Source organism: Platalea leucorodia (genome assembly GCF_965183815.1).
Source record: "Platalea leucorodia genome assembly, chromosome: 4".
In the NCBI taxonomy this organism is placed as follows: domain Eukaryota; kingdom Metazoa; phylum Chordata; class Aves; order Pelecaniformes; family Threskiornithidae; genus Platalea; species Platalea leucorodia.
Window position 1 is genome coordinate 125,593,619 of NC_138826.1, and position 20,307 is coordinate 125,613,925.

Here is a 20,307-nt window from a genome sequence, read left to right on the forward strand (position 1 = left end):
CCTGCATAAAACCCCCAAAACCTAGGAAAAGGAAATATAAACACTGTTATCATCTCTGGTTTTTGTGTGGGGTTTTTTTGCGTTGGGTTTTGTTTTGTTTTTTAATTTAGTACTAGAGGAGTTATCTTGATAAATGAGGAAATTGCAAGATGTGTCTCAGTGTGATCTTTTTTTACAAAGTAGGAGCAAGCTTTTTCTGTAGACACAGCAGTCCTTGGTTATAGAAAGTAACCAGCATTACGTTAATTCCAAAATTATGGATCAGGAAGCTCCTTGCGGTGTGTTCCAGGGTTTTGCCTTTAAATGAGGAGCCACGATTTGAGTGATGGCGTGTATCTAACTTAAGGTTTGCCTTCGGTACCGTTTCAGTACACAAAATAGGTATAGGAATACCGAGAAGCTGTTTAATTCGTTTGCAAAGCACCCTGAGCCATGTTCTGAAGAATGCTAATCCTTAGCGTTTCTATCATGGGCTTCAGTATGTTTTCCATACCAAGTAAATTACCAAAGTCCAGGTATACCTCAGGTTGTGATGGGTGACTTTGAACTTGAGTTTGAACTCCTGTTTTTCTGGGGAGACCCCTTCTGGGACAAGAAATCTTGCCATCATCCTTCTGAGACCTGCTCTGTATGTAGATAACAGGACGTTAGCAGTAAACCTGGGATATCCATGCCAAACATTAAATTTTTAAAATGCTAGGCAGAACGGAAAACTTGAAGCACTCTTAATGTTTGTTCAGACTTTAAATGCATGCAGAGATTCTAGCTTTCTTGGTAATCTAATGCTTTTTCATACTGAAGCATGACATTTTAGGCTCCATTTCAGAAACGTTCAGCTGCGTTACTAATGGACCCATCTCTGACTCCCACTCGCAGCGGCATTCAGGTGGGCACACTTCATTGCTGGCACAGCGTGAGGATATCATTAACTGTATGACAAATTTCACTTCACCTCAAAAGTTCTTCTTCTTTTGTTTTTTTTCGTCTTTTCGGTCTCATAATTTATTACTAGACAGATTAAATCAGCAAGCTGGTGCTCTTACGAAGGAACTGCTACGACATTAGTACTTTCTGACAGCTGTGAAAGGTTGGGATTTTTTCCGAGTGCCTATGAAATGTGGCTATTATAATTTCTTGCCTTACACTAAAAAAGAAAACAACAACGAAACCAAACCATGCAACCCAAACGAAGTGTTTCTGTAGCGTGGCATTGCTGGAGCAATGATGTACTCTGGGTCCGGATGGTTGTTGGAGTGCTGTGTACATCGTGACGGTGTACATCAGCGAGCATGGGTGGTTAGTCCCGTAGTCAGTGCTCATAGGGAGCTGTCATGGCAATGAAGTTGAGAACTTGCATAGAGTTGAAAATTGTCAGTGCTCCCTGGGAATTAGGCTTTACAGCTCCTTTTCCCTAATGAGGCGGATAGTTTTCTCTTGGAGTCTGCTCACGTTTGCGGCATGCGTTCGGGACAACCCAGCCGTACAGTATTTGCATGCTTAGCTCTTGTTTGAGAGACTCTGCAAACTGCCTCTCTGATAATCATCTTGATAAGGACTAAAAAAAAAAACCAAAAAACAAAAAAACCGAGCATTTTTTCCACTCTTCCTTCAGTTGCTACCTGTTTTCTGCGGAGCTGCCTGGTACTGGTTTCTTTGGATGAATGATCGTTCACCTCCCTGCCAGCGATGCTCTTGGTAGGAATCAATAAGGATGAAGGGATGTTCATGGTGTATGTTTATGGAGATGCCTGTTGGCTCTCCAGCACAGGGCGTGCCTGCGGTGTAGGTATCATGTTGGCTGGTCAAGGTAAATGCACATATCAGACCTTGATGTAGTCAGGGAGAGTCCCCACTAGAGATTTCCCCTTGAATTTCCACCTGAATATCCAGGCAAAGGCATCATAAGCTCTCTCTTGCTCCAGTTTGGCCTTTCCCCAATGCCTATCGTAACAAAACGGCTGCATTGTGAATTGCGGTAAATGGCAGCATTTCCTTTTCTGTACCGTGGCCATGCAGGAATGGAGCTGTGCTGATGTTGGGCTGTGGCAACTTAGTTCAGGGTCCGTAGTGGCACGATGGCAAGCGTCGAGAGCGGTAAAGGTAAGAGCAGTGCAGGCTGCTGGCATTAGCAAGAGCTGTGGCAATGCTGGGTTGTTGTTGGTATGTACAGGGCATCCTCAGGAATAAGATTTACATCTCAGTGTATTTTTCAAGGTAAAATATTAAAATACAAACAAAATTACTTTTCCTCGTAGCTTACACCTACGTGCAGAGCATTCATTATTATTAATTGAAAGCTAAGAGCGGAGATGTAAAAGCATATTTTTCTCTCAGTACCGGTGTTCTGTTCTTCTCAAATCTCACATAATATGGCCAAGCAGATAAGACAGATTGTTTTTATTCCTTGCTATGGAGTTCATCCCAGTCAATAATATTGATTAGTGCAGGGTGACTTGATGTAACAAGAATAACACCCCTTTCTTAATTTGAGCCTGTATTTCCTAGTTCATGCCTCAGTAGTTCATGCTTGGATGAATTCTTCAGTAAGTCCGTTAAGACACAGACCCCACTGGAAATTGCAGGGTCTGACATTAATAGGGGAAAGGAATAATTTTCTTTTCCTAGAAGTTGCGCCTCTTTTTGCCATGATTAAACCGTCACATTGTGCAAGCTAACTTTTTAAAGTACAAAATAGAATTCTTGAATTTTTTTTTAGGAGCTACCTCTTTCTAATTACAATCAGTAAAGTTGTATAAACTTTGTTCTCAGCTGCTTCTTTGTGCTTCCCGAGTCCTTACGTTAGTGTAGGATTGATCAAGAACCTTCGTGTCCTAACGGTGCGTTTGGGGAGCTGAGTCAGCTTGTGGAAATACTGCGACTGCAGATATCCAGAGGATGGATGCATGGATTTCCCGCTCCAGAGGGAATTCAATATTGTCTCTTTTATCGGGGCACTGAAACAGCATCGTTGAATCTACACCAGTGCTGTGAATTCGCGTACAAAACACTCCTGGCCTGGGGGGACCGTATGGAAGAGCTGGTGTCGGCGACCTGCTTGGTCCTCGGACGTTGCTGTGAGGTTGCTAACAGGAGGGTCAATTAAATCAAGTCATCGCAGAGCTTTTTTTGTAGATTGGTTGCAGGTAATGGCCTAAAGCATATAAACTTCACTTCGAAAAGCAGATCGGAGTCACTTACTCAACGGTTGTATTCGTCCTCTTACACTTTCCAATTTGGAGACATTCTTCTTCTCGTTTCGAGGCAGACAGATGTCAGGGTCAAAAAATTCAATAATCTGCTGATGTTGTTTTGATTTCAAGTACTTTGTCATTTTCCTGCCTGTAAAGCTATCGTAATAATGTGATTAGGTTCTGTATTTATTACTATTCAATTATTAAGGAGAGTTCACATGCGAAATGAAAAGGACTTGATAATATTTGGGATATACAGACTTTGCCTAAGTTCATATTTTGGGTTATTTAAGGTTCTTAGCCAAAAAACTTCCGTGATAGGGTTACTTGATACCGGCAAGATGACGGTCTGTGCTTTGTGACAAGGGAGCGTGACCAAAGTACAAGGGTTTACGTGCTGAATTGCTGCTAATTTCAGAATGAGGTTTTTTCTGATGCTGTCATTTGGGGCATCTGGCCTGTTCTCCTGAAAATGTTTCCTTCTGGAAGGGTAACGTGGATTTTGTTGCTATCAGGAAATGCAAGGGTTTTGGGAAATTGAGATTTGCCCTCCCCCCTTTTTTCCCTCTCTCAATACCCTAATTTAAAGTGTGTTGGTGTTAGGAGCTGCCTATGGAAGTAACTTTGGTTCAGATGTAGTGATGTGCAGGTGGGTGTTTCATCCCACTTGAAGTCCTTCAGACTGGGCTTGAGGTGTGTAAATAATGTTCTCTGAGCTTGTGTTTTACTACCAAGGAGTGTGCCAAACTCACCAAGTTTATTTTTCACATAGCTGAGAGCCTGTTTGTATGCAACTGGAACTCAGGCGACAGAGACTTCTGCTAGGAAATGACAAGACTCTGTGTAAGACACGGACTCGTGAGAGACCCAGGCCCAGTAGTGTTAAATGTAATAAATAAGTTAAAATGTCATGGCACTGGCAATCAAAACCAAGCTACCTTCCAAGGGACTGAATGGTGGCATCATCAGTCAGAGGCGTGGGAGCCTTCCATGCAGCAACGTGGAAGCAGCAAAATTCAGTGAAGTGCTGCTCTTAAAACCCTTTCCAAGCATGATGTACTTCAAAATACATCATATCCACATGGACAAGACCTTGGGGGTTTATTACACAAGGTGAAGGCCCTTGCGCTTTTGAGAAAGGATAATTTAAGTGTGTGCTCATGTGCAAAGAGCTGTTTGTTCGGTTTTGGGCTGTTCCAAAAGCTGCGAAAGTCATTGAAGCTTCAGGCTGGAGGTCCCCATTTGTCAGTGGGGTGATGCTTTGAAGAACCGTGAGGCTCAAGTCTCTTAATGGTATCTGGGCATCTGTCATCTGTGGGACGGGTATCGCGTTAGCACCTCCGGGCAGTACATTGGACTTCAGCCCAACTGAGAAATTAATCTCACGTGGCTGGGAAGCTCTTCTGCAGTGAAACTGGGTCCTGTGCTGTAGGAGACCTGCACTTACCAGTCTTTCTGCAATACTGCCGCTAACTATGGAAAGAGGAGCCTAAAGTAATGTATAAATACTGTCTGTGTTGTTCCTATTGCATTAGGAGTACTTTCTCTGAGCAGAAAGAGGATAGAAAGGGCGTATCTTCACGTTAATTACCGATCTTTCACCGGGAATGCAGCATTTACAGACAGACCTAAATGTTTAATTATCACTTACGACCTAAAATTCAAGGGATGTTCAGATGTGTTAGACAACTTGTTTCATGTTATTTTCCAGGAGGACCAGATGATAACTTAATTGAAGGTGGCGGATCCAAGTTTGTCTGCAAACCAGGAGCCAGAAACATTACTGTCATCTTTCATCCCCTCCTCAGGTAAGGCAGGCTGTTCTACACGTTTCTACAGGTGCAAATAATTAGAATAAGTAGAATTAACCTGCTTTCTTTATGGGCACATTGCCACTTCTGAGGTAACATCCCACAGCAATGGGCTTGCTGTAAAGTTGTTGATGTGCACGTGTGTAAAAAGTAATCGCTAGTTGAGTTGGTTGCCGACGCTCTTTAATCTTTTTCAAAATTAACTAGCGTGCCAAGTGGGATTGCTTGCCTCGGTGACCCCTTTGCATTGAACAGTGTAATTTATTATTGACCCAAGTTGGGAAAACTTTAGTTGCAGCCTGTCACAAATTATTTATCGCTGACTGTCCATTATGCGTATTAAACAGGCAGAAGGATACTTTATGAACTGCAAGGTAAGTTCATTCTTTGATAAAACAAGTATGGTCTATGGACTGCAAATTAAATGCCTGATCTAAAGCGCCGTGCCGATTACTAAAATCTTAGAAATTCACAGCTCATCAAGGACTGCTGGAACTTTAAAACAGAGCAAGTCTATGAGAAGCCTCTTCTCACCAAGTCACTCACCTCTGATACTTTAATTTTGCTCTTTTTACTTTGCAATCTAACAGTTCATCTTCTTAGTTTTGCCAGAATTAAATAATATGATGTTTGTCTCGGTTCATGTCAATCTTCCACCTCTGCTTTTTCCTTGCAGGGTTTTTCTTTATCGTCAGACATGTCCTTTCCTATTCAGTGCTAGCACCTTTAGAGAACATTTCCCTCCTTGGCTCTGTTTGTATTAATCTTGCTATCATGAGTCACTTAGGCAACAGGGCATGTTTCTCCAGCGCTAAAACCAAGCAATAATAAAATACTAATAAAAAGTAATTGGAATCTGATCCCCAGACGAAGGAATATTCTGACTGCCGTCTTGGTAGCTGAGAAATGTGGTCATTCGTGACTTCTCGGGACTTAAAAATGCAGAGGGAAAGTGCGTAAATTCCTCCAAATTTACGTTTCTGATGCCATGACACTAGATATTGAAATAATCTTGAGAACGGTTCCTGTTGTGAGGACATATTAAATTTGTTACGGTTTTTCAGACCTTTCCTTGAAAAAAGGGCTTTGTACGTTGTACACTCTTCATTTATTGCCCATAATGAAATGGATAATTTCATAAGCACATTTTGTTTCAACCTCTCTCTCTTTTAAAATGGAAGAAATGTGCTAAAAATAAATTTGGTAGAGCGTAGTTTATAGTTTTTAGCCATTTTGAGAAAAGATGGACAATGGTTAAGATGCAATATGCTATTGAAGATACAACCACTATGACATGGACTTCAGTCTGTTAATCTTTAATTAATTAACAGGATTCTTTCAAGCACACAAGGGGGTGGCGATGCTCTTATTTTTATTGATGAGGTACTTCACATTGATTTAGAAACTGGTGAAAATACTTCTTTTTTTCTATTTGCTTTCTTGCTTAATTTTTCCCCCCCTTTTTTGCCATCCAAGTCAAACACAAGTGCTGTGCTTTAAATAGCACTTCTCACAAACACTTCACTTTCATTACCAGCTTGCAAGATAGGCAGTAAAAATAATTTGCTTCATAAAAAATAATTGCATCAAGATTAAGGTATCTGCGTACAATATATTTTTCACGCCAACCATCTGCAGCATCTTAACTTCCTTGCATTGAGTGGTTCATCAATAACTGCCTGAAGAGAAAGAAAATACTCGGTGACCCAACTTACCCTTTTCTCACTGCAGAATGGGGTGAGTTTGGGTGTAGGTGAAGACTGTAGAAACTTATAAACTGTGATTTTTACCTACCTTAGTGACCGACAGAGTAAATATTTGGCATAAGTCCTTGCTCTCTTGGTTTTAACTCGTGATTCTCAACTTTGGTGTGCGCGTGATGCATGGGGTGCAGCGTATCTGGGATGACCATAGGGCTGGATTTCTTTTGGTGATAATGATTCGCTGTGGGGAATTCTGTTCCTGATGGGAGTCGATAGCAATGACCCGACCTACCAGCTAACTGGCTTACCCTTTACTCCTTTTAAAATTGGCTGTATGATGCTGGCTGTGGTTGTAAAATGCCGAGTGTGGTGGATTTGCTAAGGTATTGGCGTTTGCAATAACTTCTAGCACATCATCTTATGTGTGCATTCCTCGTTGGTTAGATCTTTGTCGCCCTTTTCTAGACGTTATTGTATTAAGTGTCAGGCTCTCGGGAAGGTAATTGCTGCAGAGGTGTGAAGTTTTCACTTGCTTTGTTTTCCATTTGTTGTCGAGGTTCTTTATGGCCTGCCTCAATCATCTTTCATCGATGTCGCTTGTACAGGCTTAAATTGAATCTGTTTTGAATTCAAAATGATCAATATTTTATTTAGAAGGGGGGGGGGGTGTTGTTTTTATCAAGTTCACATAAATACATTGACAGAGAAGTTTTAGCACTGTACGGGCCAGCTGATTTTATTAGGAAGCTCAGTGCTTCTACAAGTATTAAGCTAACTGGATCACTGAGAAACCAGACACTGGTGTGATGATTTAAAGCCCGCGCATCGCATTAAGTGATGGGTTTAAAATGTAATTCAGCACAGTAATGTTAGGTGGAGAGTTGTAACCAGAGCATTCATTCATATTCATCAGTCTGGATTTCTCTTTTTTTTATACTACTGGTATGAAAAGTGTCATTGTCTATCACATCAGAGAGTTGCACAATCACAGTGTTAAGTTTTCTGGTTATAATAGCCTTTTTTTTTGGATCCTTTTTCATTTACAAACTGAGGTTGAGCTTGGCTCTGGATCCTTTTGAAGAACACAGAGTCAGCAGGCTTTCAGGGGCTGTAAATTAACCCCCAGATCTCCAGTAATGAAAGTTTGTTTAGAGAAACTCTTGACTTCCAACCGTGGAGAGTGTAAGAGCGAATACGTATGAATGGTTTTCAAAGTCTTCCTTCCCTCGAATTCATTTAGAGCAGCGAGCCGGAGTTGGGAAGTGAGACGTTATGTCGTTTGGGATCTGGGTCCCTAATTTCCACTAGGACGATTGAGATGCACCAAGCCCCAGATTAATTACCAGGACGTAATGGCACCACCGCACACGTGATAAATGAATAGTGAATTTTTGGAAGACAAGTGGGTATTCTGGCGGAGATGATTCCTGGGAATAGATTTTACTAACTACATATGAAAACTAATTGCACTTACAAATTGAAGAGGAATACACATCTGATTTTCCTTAATTACATATCGCGGGAGGTGTCGAAGTATAAAAGTTACCAAAAGAGTCCAGTTGCTTTCTTCATCCTTCGCTGCTAACCAGCATCTGCTTGGATCGTGAAAGCGCTGGTGTTACTGGTCTGGGGACTGTCGTCTCCCGTTGGAGGAAGGAAACGTGCGGGACCGGTGCTGAAGCCCTTCCATTCTGGAATATTGAACAGCCTGAGCGATGTCTGTTGTAACATTTGTTTGGTGGGGATTTTTTTTGTTTTTTTGTTTATTTGTTTCAGCTGGCATTTGAAAGGCGCTTGGCTCTTCAGGGTAATAATCATTTTACATATGCTTTATAGAGTATGTTTATTACCAGACAATTGAAGAACAGATGTCTGCAGTCTTGAGGCTTACGGGGGAGGGACAGGAGGGACCGGGGATGGAGGGGATGATGGCGTTTTGAATCGTGAAAGCACCGCTGATGCTAACTCAGTTGAACGTCGTTTGGATATTGGGTATTTAGGCCGCGAGGGTATCCATTTATTAATATCAGCCACACTTCATTAAGATCAAGCAACAATTAGAAGGGTTGTAGGATGGAAGAGAAAGCAAAGTGTTCATGGATTTGGAAGAAGCAGTCGCTTCTAAGCCAGACTGTGTCCTTGGGAAGAAGTGGACTGGAGAGGCTGCACCGGCTTGGCACCCTTTACCGCTGTCGCGTGGGCAGTGCCTGTCTTGGGGGATCTCCCCCTTTGCCGGATGGGAAGAACCGCAACGCGTCAGAGATGTTCTAATCACTGCCTTCCATTTCAAAGTCTGGAGAGTGAGAAAGTGAAAAACAAAGTGTTGATTTATTAGAGTACCAAAAAAAAGGGAAGAAGGAAAGGCAGAATTACTGATTTGACTCTGCTGATGTTGTTTGAGATGCAAAGACTGAAGTTTAATGCTCGGGTGTGTGCGTGGTCCAAGGCATTGCAAAGTGTGTTCGTTCTTGGTATCTCAGATTGGTCGGAGTGGGGGGAAAAGAGCAGGTAATAATTTGACATTTTAATTTAACGTTTAAATTATTATGTTCACTTATACCGGTCCCCATGATTTAAAGCAGGAGCTTTTTACCTGATAGCATTTTTGGAATTTCCTGTTTCTTCCCGTTATGCTAATGCTAATAAAAGAGTGATTGCTCTTTTAATAAATAAAATAAATGCTTCGGGGAATAATCAAGGAGGATAGTAATTTACTTTTACTGCCTGTTGATATCAGCATGCTCCTCACCTGGCAATCAGCTCTGAACTGCTGAAGGTCAAATTGCAGGCTCCCCTGGTAACCTGTCCTTGGGCGGGAGGTGCACAACGTACAGAATATGTACATCCACGCAGGTACATATGTATTAGCAGTGATGTTTTAGCTTTCCATGCTTTGGGAATAGTCGTGTCAAGCTTCTGTTAAATTCAGGATATGTCAAGATAAAAGGTACTGTATGTAGAATTTAAATCCTCTGTTTATTTTGAGAATGTTGGGAGGGGATGGCAAAGTTGTCATCGGTTCCTATGGGGCATCTAAGTCCCTTGGTCTTTGTGAGCATCAGCGGCTGCTGCAGCTGAGCAGTGTTCATAACCACGTAACTGGGATCGATACAAATCTGTGTATGTAACTAAGAACCCCTGTGTACCTCTCTGATAATCCCTTTTATTAGTATATGTGTATGTTTTAATAAAAACAACTAATTGATTTTAAAATATGCTGTAATAACTTGTAGTCGTGTACTGTAAAATTAACATTTGATAATATGGGGCATGTGTTACTTGGGAAGCAAAAGGAGTGTGAAAATTAGATTAGTTTGTTAGTTACACTTAGTATGTTTAGACTATGTTAAATGATACCCAGTATGTTAAGAAAAATATGTGATATTTTATCAGTCTAAGGGGTATATGTTATTATTGAAGTAGATGGAAGATGTCAAATAATCCTAGGGCACAGATAAATAATGAGAGCTGATGTCTTTAGCTTTTTGAAATCAAACCTAAAATACTTGATTTTAGATAAATCAATAAAACCGACTCAAGCTAGGAGAGGGAACTTATAATATTGACTGCTTAAAGTTTGTACTTCAGGTTGAATAATGTTCAGAGGATAAGGGGTTAAGTAAAAAAAAAGGTCTGACATGCTGTTATGTACACAGGAAGACATTGTTTGCAAACTTTTAAAGTCAGTGACCCCTTAAAAATATAGCCATCCAGATTCCATGAATACTGTCTTTTTTAAGACTTACATTCAGACATATCCCTTATCTTCAAAGAGAGGGGAAAAAATACCACTTAGTTAATCTAAATCTGGCTTCTGCAAGGTGGGCGATGTCTTCCCTTTAGAGAGGGAGGCTATGGAGGCAGGGAGATGGTGCCTCTCGGCAGGCTCGGCGGTGCGGCGAGACAAACGGGGCTCGTACAAGGAGATCTCGACTCCTGCTTCTCGTTACGGTACCGGTAGTCACCGCGATGCTTAATATTCCCATCTTTATTTTGGAATCATTAATACTCATCCTTGAGCGTGACAGATGCTTGATGCAACTTTTCATACACTCGCTGTTTACTTCAATTGACCTGCATCGAAATCTTAAGGGAGCAATTTGACACCCACCTACTGAATTTTTTTTCTCCCCCTGGTTTAATGAGTGTTTAGAAGACATTTAGTTGACGAGTCCCTTGCTGTTGACATTTAGTACTTTATATCTGTCAACAGCGGGAATGAATGTTTCTTGCAGGCGGATCCTAACTCTTTTCTCTTTGACAAGCTCTCATAAAGTCTACGTCGCTGAATTATAAAGACACATTTCAGAAGAGCTTGTTGTTGTGACACTGCTAAGAAAAGGTTTAGTTCTGACTGAGGCCATCGCAGAAACGGAGCACGTTCACGGGAAAGGGATGGGGAACAGCTTCACGTTTTGTGCTTTTTTCCCCTGATGCTTTATGAGAACTGACAGTCTTACTGTGTGTGTCTGATTAAAGATGACAGTTTATAAAAACCTTAAGGTAAGGCTGTTCATTTTCGATGACAGAAAATAAAGCAATCCCCCCCACCGCCTCCCACACAAACAAAAACTCTTACATGCCAAAAAAACTCTTAATATGTGATGCATTGATTTTATATTGTCTGTCAGAGAATGTGCTTCAGCAGATCAGTCAAGTTTTGAGTTTTCAAACATGCTTCATCCATACGGGAAATCAACAGCCTGTCAGAAATTTCACATGTCTCCAGCTCCTCCTTCTCCTTCGGATGAAATACAACCTGAAGGAACATAGAAATTTTGACATTTGCAAGAACTTGCGCTGAACAGTGTTAATTCAATTCCATGATAATGAATTACTTCCAACCCATATTATATTCATCAAGCCAACAAAGTAGTTTTAGCTCATTTCTTAATGGAAGTGCTGCTTAAGTTTAGTTCTAGTATTTAACTCATGTTCTCATGGAGCACAATTAAGATTCCCCGTATTGCCGAACACTAGAGTGTAAGCAGAGATTTATGCTGTCATATGAGTTTTCAGTGACTTACTTATTCCTTCTGAATACTGTGTCACAAGCCCCGAGTTGTGTCTTAGAATAGAATAGTTCAGTTGGAAGGGACCTACAACGATCGTTAGTCCAACTTGCCTGACCACTTCAGGGCTGACCAAGAGTTAAAGGGTGTTGTTAAGGGCACTGTCCAAATGCCTCTTAAACACCGACAGACTTGGGGCATTGGCCACCTCTCTAGGAAGCCTGTTCCAGTGTTTGACCACCCCTTCCATAACGAAATGCTTCCTAATGTCCGGCCTGAACCTCCCCCAGTGCGGCTTTGAACCATTCCCATGTGTCCTATCACAGGATTCCAGGGAGGAGAGCTCAGCACCTCCGTCTCCGCGTCTCCCCACCTCAGGAAGCTGCAGAGAGCAATGAGGTTGCCCCTCAGCCTCCTTTTCTCCAAACTAGACAAGCCCAAAGTCCTCAGCCACTCCTCATAGGACGTTCCTTCCAGCTCTTTCACCAGCTTTGTTGTCCTTGTCTGGATGCATTCAAGTAACTGAAAATCCTTCTTAAATTGTGGGACCCAGACCTGCACACGGTACTCAAGGTGAGGCCACACTAAATGCTAAGTACGCGGGAATGACAGCAAGTCTTGAGATACACCAGCAAACCTTGTGTAGATCTTCTCATCTGGCTCTTTCCCAAAGAGATGGCGATCATGGCTGGTGGATGTGGGTTAAGAAGTTGGCAAAAAGTGCTGATTTCATACTGCGCAAAGAATAATCATGGGTTTTTCCGCAATTACAGTAGTTGATGTTGGACTGGAAGAGGGTTATTTTTGACTTTTGGAGCTTGTTGTGGTGTTAAACAAAGTTTTAACATGGACAAAAGCCAGCACGTCTTGTATATGGACCTGTGAATTTATTGGTAATCTAACTGGTGTTTTACTGGTCTCATCAATATAGAACAATTAGTAATGGTACACTTATGGTAAACTCAATATATTGAGTTATAAAAATCTGGATTTATAGACCAGATTATCAAATTATTACTAATTCTCTTAAATATTTTAGTTAAAAATTAAAATAGTCGAGTCTATTCCGCCCATGATGGTAATTGGTAAGTGATTCCCCTGTCTTTTTCTTAACCTACAAGCTTTTTCCATCTTATTTTCTTGTTTCCATCTTATCTTGTGTTCTCCATCTTATTTCCCTGTCCTGTTGAACAGGGGGAGTGAGAGAGCAGCTGGGTGGGCGTCTGGCAGTTGGCCAAGGTCAACCCACCACAAGAAGCTATTCCGGTCTTCCCACATGCCAGCAAATCTTTGGAGCTAAGAACGAAGAGGATAAATTTGATGAAATTAATTTAGTGGCTCTTTTCTGATACCAGGTGTGGCAAATAGTCTGGGGAATTCCTCTTACATTTCTCGCATCACATCACTGGACCAAATAATTTTATGTTAGAATCTTTCTTTACCCGTCAGCCAGCTAGCCAAGGCTTCTGAAAGTCAACTCCACGGGCACGTTTTCCAGGCCTCAACACTTTTTTTTTTTTTTAAATATAAATGTGTGGGTTTTTTAAGATAATTTAATATACCTGAAATTCTTTGGCTTTCTTTTAGCTCTGTTTCCATGTAAAACTGTGTGTGTTAGCTAACATCTAGCTAATTCCACAATTTTACAAGGGCGTGCTCAATTAAAGCATCTTCTGTAAGTACTCACGTGATGGCTGCAAATTTGTTTGGCAGAATTAAAAAAAAGATCTGGAAAAAAAAGAGTGGGTTTTTTTCCATTAATCCACACCTCTCCAACACAAACTTGAAGGCAGCGGCAGTGACTGATTTGCTGCCCGTGCTTTGCCCAGGCAGAAGATGAATTGGTTCGGATTATTGTAGCGGGGACCGGCGAGGTGAGACAGGGCTTGTAAAATGCATAGCTTGCTTGCAAAAGAAACTTGAATCTTGTGTGAACTCAAACTGGCTGTGAATTATGATTGCCTGATGGCGCCTTGTTAGCAGGATAGGTGCAAGAAGTTGATTAGAGATGGTGAGCAACCTTCCGTTGTCACCAGAAGGTCATCTTTTCAGATTGCAACTGAGGCTGAAGGAGCTGGTGTAGTAGAAACATGGACCAAAAATCACACTTTTTTTTTTTTTTTTAATTTTATTTTACTAGTTACATGCTAATCTGTTATACGGAGTATTCTGCAAATGTTTGTAGGTTACATTCATGAAATGAGAGATTAAATAGGATTGAAATGGGTCTTATATCCATTGAAGTTTATAGATTTTCTTTTTTCTTTTTCCTGTTTCTTTTCCTTTTCTTCTTTTCCCCCCACCAGAAACACGAGTTTTGTGGTACTTAATAACCTGTTGGTCAGAAAAGGATTTAGCAAAGCTGGAAAGGAAGAATGGATCCATTTATTTAATTTAACCATCTTGAGTACGAAATGGCTTAATCTCAGGCAGCTTTAAGGAGCCTGAGTTACACACAGAGATCCCCATTTAATGCTTTGGCTTATCAGTCGCTATGAATCTCTTCAATCACAAGGTGAGGTTCTCCCATGCAGGAGCTGGTGCCTTTCTAGCAGCTCAACTGGCAATGAACTTCCACAGCAGCTAAAACTTGCTTTAATAGCACCAGCTTTCATTTCAAATACAGCAAGTGCTGCTCTGAGACCGCAAAAAAATCTGCAAAGCAACAGAGAAACTCGCAAGGCAAAAATAGGGAAGCATCCTTCATTTTTGTGGTGGAAGAAAACGGGAAAAAAGCATGACAAATTCTAAGTTTGTAATCTGCCTATGGAAGCTGTTCAGAAAATACATTAGCGAGGGCTTTCCCTGCGTATAACGGGGGAAAGCCAAGGCTGAAAACTTAGTGTGGCTTAAGTCTAAGTTACAGCATTAAGGCCCTGAAAAACTTCGGAGAGCGCACGTGGTTACTTTCATAAAGCTTTACGAATTTTCAGTTGAAATACAGGAGACCTGTCTCTTCACGAAAACAAAAAAGGTGATTCCTGTATTTTGTATTTGCTGTTAAAAGCAAAGATATAAAGCCCAGAATGACAGGGCTTTTTGGACTCCATTTCCCCATCTGAAAGGAAAGGGGGTTTGTTTTTTGAGTAGTTGTTGTTGTTATTGTTATTATTATCATTATTATTATTATTGTTATTATTATTGTTATTATCATTATTATTATTGTTATTATTTTACATAAATGTCATTTTGCTTAAGCTAAAGAATCTTCTGGGTGGATCCTTTGGCAATGAACTGGAGTTCCCTTAGTGATGGAGCACTCATGTCGGAGCTCTCTGCTGTGTGTTTTAGCTGGATTACTCTTGCTTGGTTTTTGCAAAGCTGTTTAAAACCTTATGTATGATTTAATTTTTTTTAATTTGGAGAAGCTATAGCTGTTATCCCAGATAGAGCACGGAGGTGGATTTCAGTCTTCTCAAGAGATACTAAAAGGGGAAAAAAGAGATTTTCAAAGTATTTAAATTTCATCTATGATTTCAAAGACTGAACTCTGAAATGCTTATTTCAACTATTACCTTCTTCAGTTTGCTAAACAGAGCTAAAAATAATGGTTTTGAAGTTATGTCACCAGTAAGCTGCATTTTCCCATTCTGCTGAATTCTGTCATGGATATTACAGCGTGGGACTCTCATTTATTCCTGTTTTATAGACCAGGTTCTTTGGTCCGGACACATCAGGTGTGGCTGCACAACCACTTGCAGGGTTTTCACGCTGCCCCAAAGGCGCGTGGCAAAAGGAGAGTCCTTGTAGCACCGCAGGAGATGCCTCGCGGGGAAGTCAGCCCATGGAGGAGCATGTTTTTCAGACACTAGGTTATACACAGAATAACTTTTTGGTAGAATATTCCTGAGGAGTTTAATTTTAAATTCTGTTAATTTTTTAGAGATGTGCAGGATAGCCATAAATAAATTTTGCAGGAAAGCAGTTGGCCTTTATTTTGGTTATTTTGGGTCCCAGGCGTCTTGAATACCGGATAGATTAGCAGTAATTGCACATTGTGTAATACCACTGCTAAGCAGTTCTGTAGCTCCTTTCGTCTGATAACTTCCAAGCTCTTCAGAGACATCATTTCATTAACACCTCAGCGTGAAATTGCTCTGTACGTGGAAATCCTGTCTATATGACTGCCAGGGATGAAGCCGTTGTGGATGAAGCATCGAGTTGAACGGTCATAAATTCTGTGTGGATTTGGAATAGGCAGAACAGAACTGAAAGTCATAAATTCCCACCGTTATTAATCAAGGTCCAGATTTTCTATTTTATTGTAACTTTGTCTCTCCAGGTTGTATTTCTACAAATGGTCTGTGATAGCTTAGTTTAGCTCTGGAAGTCCTTCTGTAGCCCAATAGCAATGGCTCTGCTGCCTGCTCATACTGGGGTGTTTTAGTCAACTTTTACTTGGGTGACGTAGTCAACTCTGAGGACTACATCTAGCACAAGGTGCTATGAATGCCTTGTGTGAGCTTCAAGCAGCTTTCTTCTCATCATTCCATTCCTTAAAGTCAGATTCTTCTGCTGGCTTTGAAAATGGGAATATTCTTTCTGGAGACCATGTCTGAAATCTAGATGAAACGCTAGGAGCCTCTTAGCGCAGGGCTGGTGACCCCGCTCCTGCGTGGTAGCAGCAAGGCCACGTGGAAGTGGTCTCGGACCAAGCATCTGATGCAGTTTAATCACTTCCACCTTTGCTTCCTTCTCTGTAAATTGGAGATAACTCTTATTCCACGTTGAGTAGTCTGTCGTCTGTAGATGAACAGCACTATCGGACAACTGACGGGTGGCTGGTTTGGGGGGGGGGGGGTTGTGGACAGTTAAGTGCTTCTGCACTCAGGGACAGGGCATGAACAGGAGAATAGGAAGCTGTGTTTCTTTTGAGGCGGACTCCAGGGAATCACAGTTTGTCTAAGTGTTACAGCTGTTTATTTGAGTATATGGACACCAGTAAATAGTTTTGTTCCTGGAGAAAATCCAGACAGTGATATATCACCCAGAATTCAGTTTTTGAAATGGGCCTTTAGATGCTGCTCATGGTAGCGGCAACTTGAGATTTCAGGAGCCCAGTAGGACCAGTTAAGGCCATCACCTTAGTTGTATACCTTCAGATCAGTTGGTTTCGGGGGTTTTTTGCTGTGGAAATGCTAAAACAAATATTACAAAATAGCAGAAGCTAACAGCATCTCTTGTCTTCCAGTGACTTAAGTACCAATCCTTGCAATAATACTTAAAACTAATGGAGTGGTGGTACCAGGGATGCTAAATGATGCGATAATGCTTCTGAACACAAAAGCACTTCTTTTTATTTAGGTTTTATTTTGGCTGCCCCGGCTGATTTATCATAGGATAAAAAGACTACAGAGAAGGCAGTGTACTAGCAGTGCTCTGTGTACTGTAAAATGTAATGATGATCAGGTTCTGACTGAAGCTCTTAGAGGCTTTAATAATTTTTGGTGACTTTATTCAGTACACTCATTATCTCTGCAGAAACAGTAAGAGACTGAGTGTTTTCAAAGTAAAAAAAAAAAAAAAAAAAATTACACTCTGTAAGGTCAAATAACATTGCTAAATAAGTGCAGATCCCTCCAAAATTGTCTGTTCCTTGATTTTGGGATACCCGAGTTGATAATTTTTAGTCCTAAACCAGGTTCAATGGACATGAGATGTAATTGTTCTGAATACAAAGAAAAATTGGAGAACTTCTAGAAATACAACAAGAAGGCAGAAATATGGGGAAATGTCAGATCGAGTTCTCTTCTAATAGGTCTCCAGAGCTCTCAGAAGAAAGTCATCGTTCTGCTGCTTTTGGAGGAGGACGAGTGACAGCCGTCCTCTTTTGGTAGATCTTTACAAAAGGTGGAGACAAGTCTTCAGTCTAGAATCAGTCTTCATTTTGTTGTACAGGGCTGTGCAGTTTGTCACTGCAATCCATTCCTCCTTGTGAAAGTCATCCCTCTCGATACATACCGTGTAATTGATTTTAATGAAAATGGGTCTTGCAATTCACTCTGAAAGTCAGACTGGGCCTGCACCACGTGTAAATTGTTAATCTGAACTGAAAGCAAATTGTTGTTAAAAAGTAATAAAAGTTAATTAATTGCAAGGAATCTCTAGATTGCTAGTTGCTATCTGTTCTTAACATTGGTATTTCGCTCTCTCTCCTTTGCCTGGCTCCTAAATTATCATTTCATCTCCTTGCCAGGCAGCATTAGTCCTAGTTCTTCGTAACGCTTTGAGTACTTGGGAGTATTTTCTGCTTCCCATTCATCCGGGTCAATCTTTCTTCTACATAAGAGATGCCAAACTTGTCGCTATATGATCTGCTGATAAAACAATTCGTCCAACCTCCGCTCATCTGCCTTTTTCCCCAAAGTCCCCACCACTGGCGTGTGTCTGGTCACACGAAAGGGGCATCCGTTCAGTCACGTGAAATGCACGTTTTTTGTTGTCTGATGGATGGAGAGCTGCCACGTGCATCCCTCAGGAGCCTCCTAAAGAAAGTGTTTGGCAACTCTTCCGTATTAAAAAAAACAAATAGAAGTTGTCAAGGACGGAGAGCTATTGTTCGAGTAAGCGGAATGGGTACTTGTGATCAGTTTTAGATACGCCCAGGCCAATAGTTAAGTGTTTTTTTCTGGTTAGTTTGATGAAAGGCAGTAATGGGTTTAATTGCTGGTTGTCATTTGTAATGTAGTATATGAAGTATTAGAGTTATTCTGATAATGTGTTGTAATTACCTACCATCAAGCGTTTTACAATGTTAAAAATATGATCTTTAAGTAGCGTAGCTAAGTTCTTTGAATTGAAGGCAATAGCTATTGAGAGTACAATATCATTTAAAGATGTCAATCAAGTCAGTTAGATAAACAAAATGAAGGTGGTGGGGTTTTTTTTCCATAAATTCTTCCTGTGCCCTTAAACCTTCCTGAAAGCTTGGCAGAATAAGCAACATGCCTGGAGGGCTGATAAATAAAAGCTATTTCAGAGTTCCCTGCACACACACCCAGTTTGAAAAGTATTGTGCGTCTTGCACGAGGCGCTATCCAGAAAGCCTCTTTGTGTTCCAGCCCAGAGGGGTTACTGCTCGTTTTGGCTTTGCTGTAGTAGGAGAGAAAAAACTCTTTGAGGTAGTGTTGCTCCTAATTCTGCGTGAGAAAGGATCGCGCTCAATGGTAGATGGGACGTAGTTTTTTAAAAAGGCAGAGGTTTCCATTTGCGTTGACCTTACCTACGCGCGCAAATGAATTAACAGATGCAAATGAAGCAGGGGAGGCCGAGCTACCAAATTTGTACGCCGAGTTGCTTCGGTCATGTACCTCGTCTGGCAAAGAAAGGGGAAGGGAGAGGAAAAAAAAACCTGTAGTCTAATGAATAAAAGTGTGGCTCCCAATGACCTTTACCTACTGTTATAATTTTGATGTAGAACAACCAAATTCCTGAAGATATTTAATCAGCAAAGTTGAATTTTGATGAAACCACGTGCCACGATCCCATTGCTGCTGCAGAAATTAATTGTCATTCATAGCAATCTTCTTGATTCCTAAGGATTAACACCAGTGAACTGTCACCTTTTCACGTTCTTTCCATCCTCGGTGTCGGAAAACCTAGCGTAAGATAGAAGCGTCCCGCATTGGTAAGTCAAACTCCACACTCATTCAGATACAAAATTTATTTGGTTAATAAAGCATCAAATGAAAGATGAATTAAAACATGATGTATATATTCTGTATTTTTTAGCCTAGATTTTTGATTGAGATGTAAATTGATTGCATCTTTTTTCTTTTTTCCTGTAGGGAGCGCAGGTACATGCGTAGTCTCATGATGGGACTTGTATCATTGCAAACCCTCTAAAATCATGACCCAGAATTTCCCCTAGCCCATAGCATTTAAGAAATGATTGTTCCTCTAATTTAACATATGTTGCCAAAAAAGATTAAAAGAGCAATGGTGTGACAATAGTGACATTTTTCTTCTTCCAAAAAGAAGATTAAATAAAATCTTTCTTCTAATTCTTTCAAATTCCTGAAGCTTAGGTAGATCTTGTCAGAGACACGTCTTGCGCTCAGGTGGCCTGCTGAATTTTAAAGGCAATTTTTAAATATGTTGTTTTCCTCTCCGTTTCATACAAAATCAAACTGGGATAACCGAGGCTGACAGTAGATTTTTGCAGAGCTTAATAGGCATAAATCTCTCTCTGGATGGAATTAGCATCAGGCATGAAGAGCCTGGCTCGGGGAGGAGACGGTGTCAGTGTGGCTAACGGGTGTTTTCTAAGACTTCCCTGTGTTTGGTGGCAAGTCCGAGCAGCTCAACACAGAAAAAAGTCAAGTTGTCAAAAGTCATTAGTGGTTGTCACTTCACAGACCTTCACACTGGAGTTCCCCCTGTGGAATTTCAGTGGAATGATTTTTTTTCTGGTTCTCTAAGGAAGTAGGACAACCAGATGTTGTACCAAACTGCTGGGATTTAACCCATTCATACCTTTTTGGTTAGGGCTGCAAAGAAATGGTGAATTTGGGAGTTTGAGGTTCAGTTCCATGCTCTGCCAGAACCTTTGCTACTTCTGGCAGATCTTTTTATATCTAAATCTCCAAGG

At 40.9% G+C, this 20,307-nt stretch overlaps 1 protein-coding gene across 3 annotated transcripts in view; it reads left to right on the forward strand.

Moving 5' to 3' along the window:
* Window positions 1-20,307, forward strand: part of EXOC4 (exocyst complex component 4) — a 411,704-nt gene that overhangs the window by 189,601 nt on the left and 201,796 nt on the right. For all 3 annotated transcript variants that reach the window (XM_082310080.1, XM_082310081.1, XM_082310082.1), the window contains exon 10: window positions 4,903-4,999. In XM_082310080.1, coding sequence (XP_082166206.1) covers window positions 4,903-4,999 — 97 coding nt within the window. The remainder of the gene's footprint in view (window positions 1-4,902; window positions 5,000-20,307) is intronic.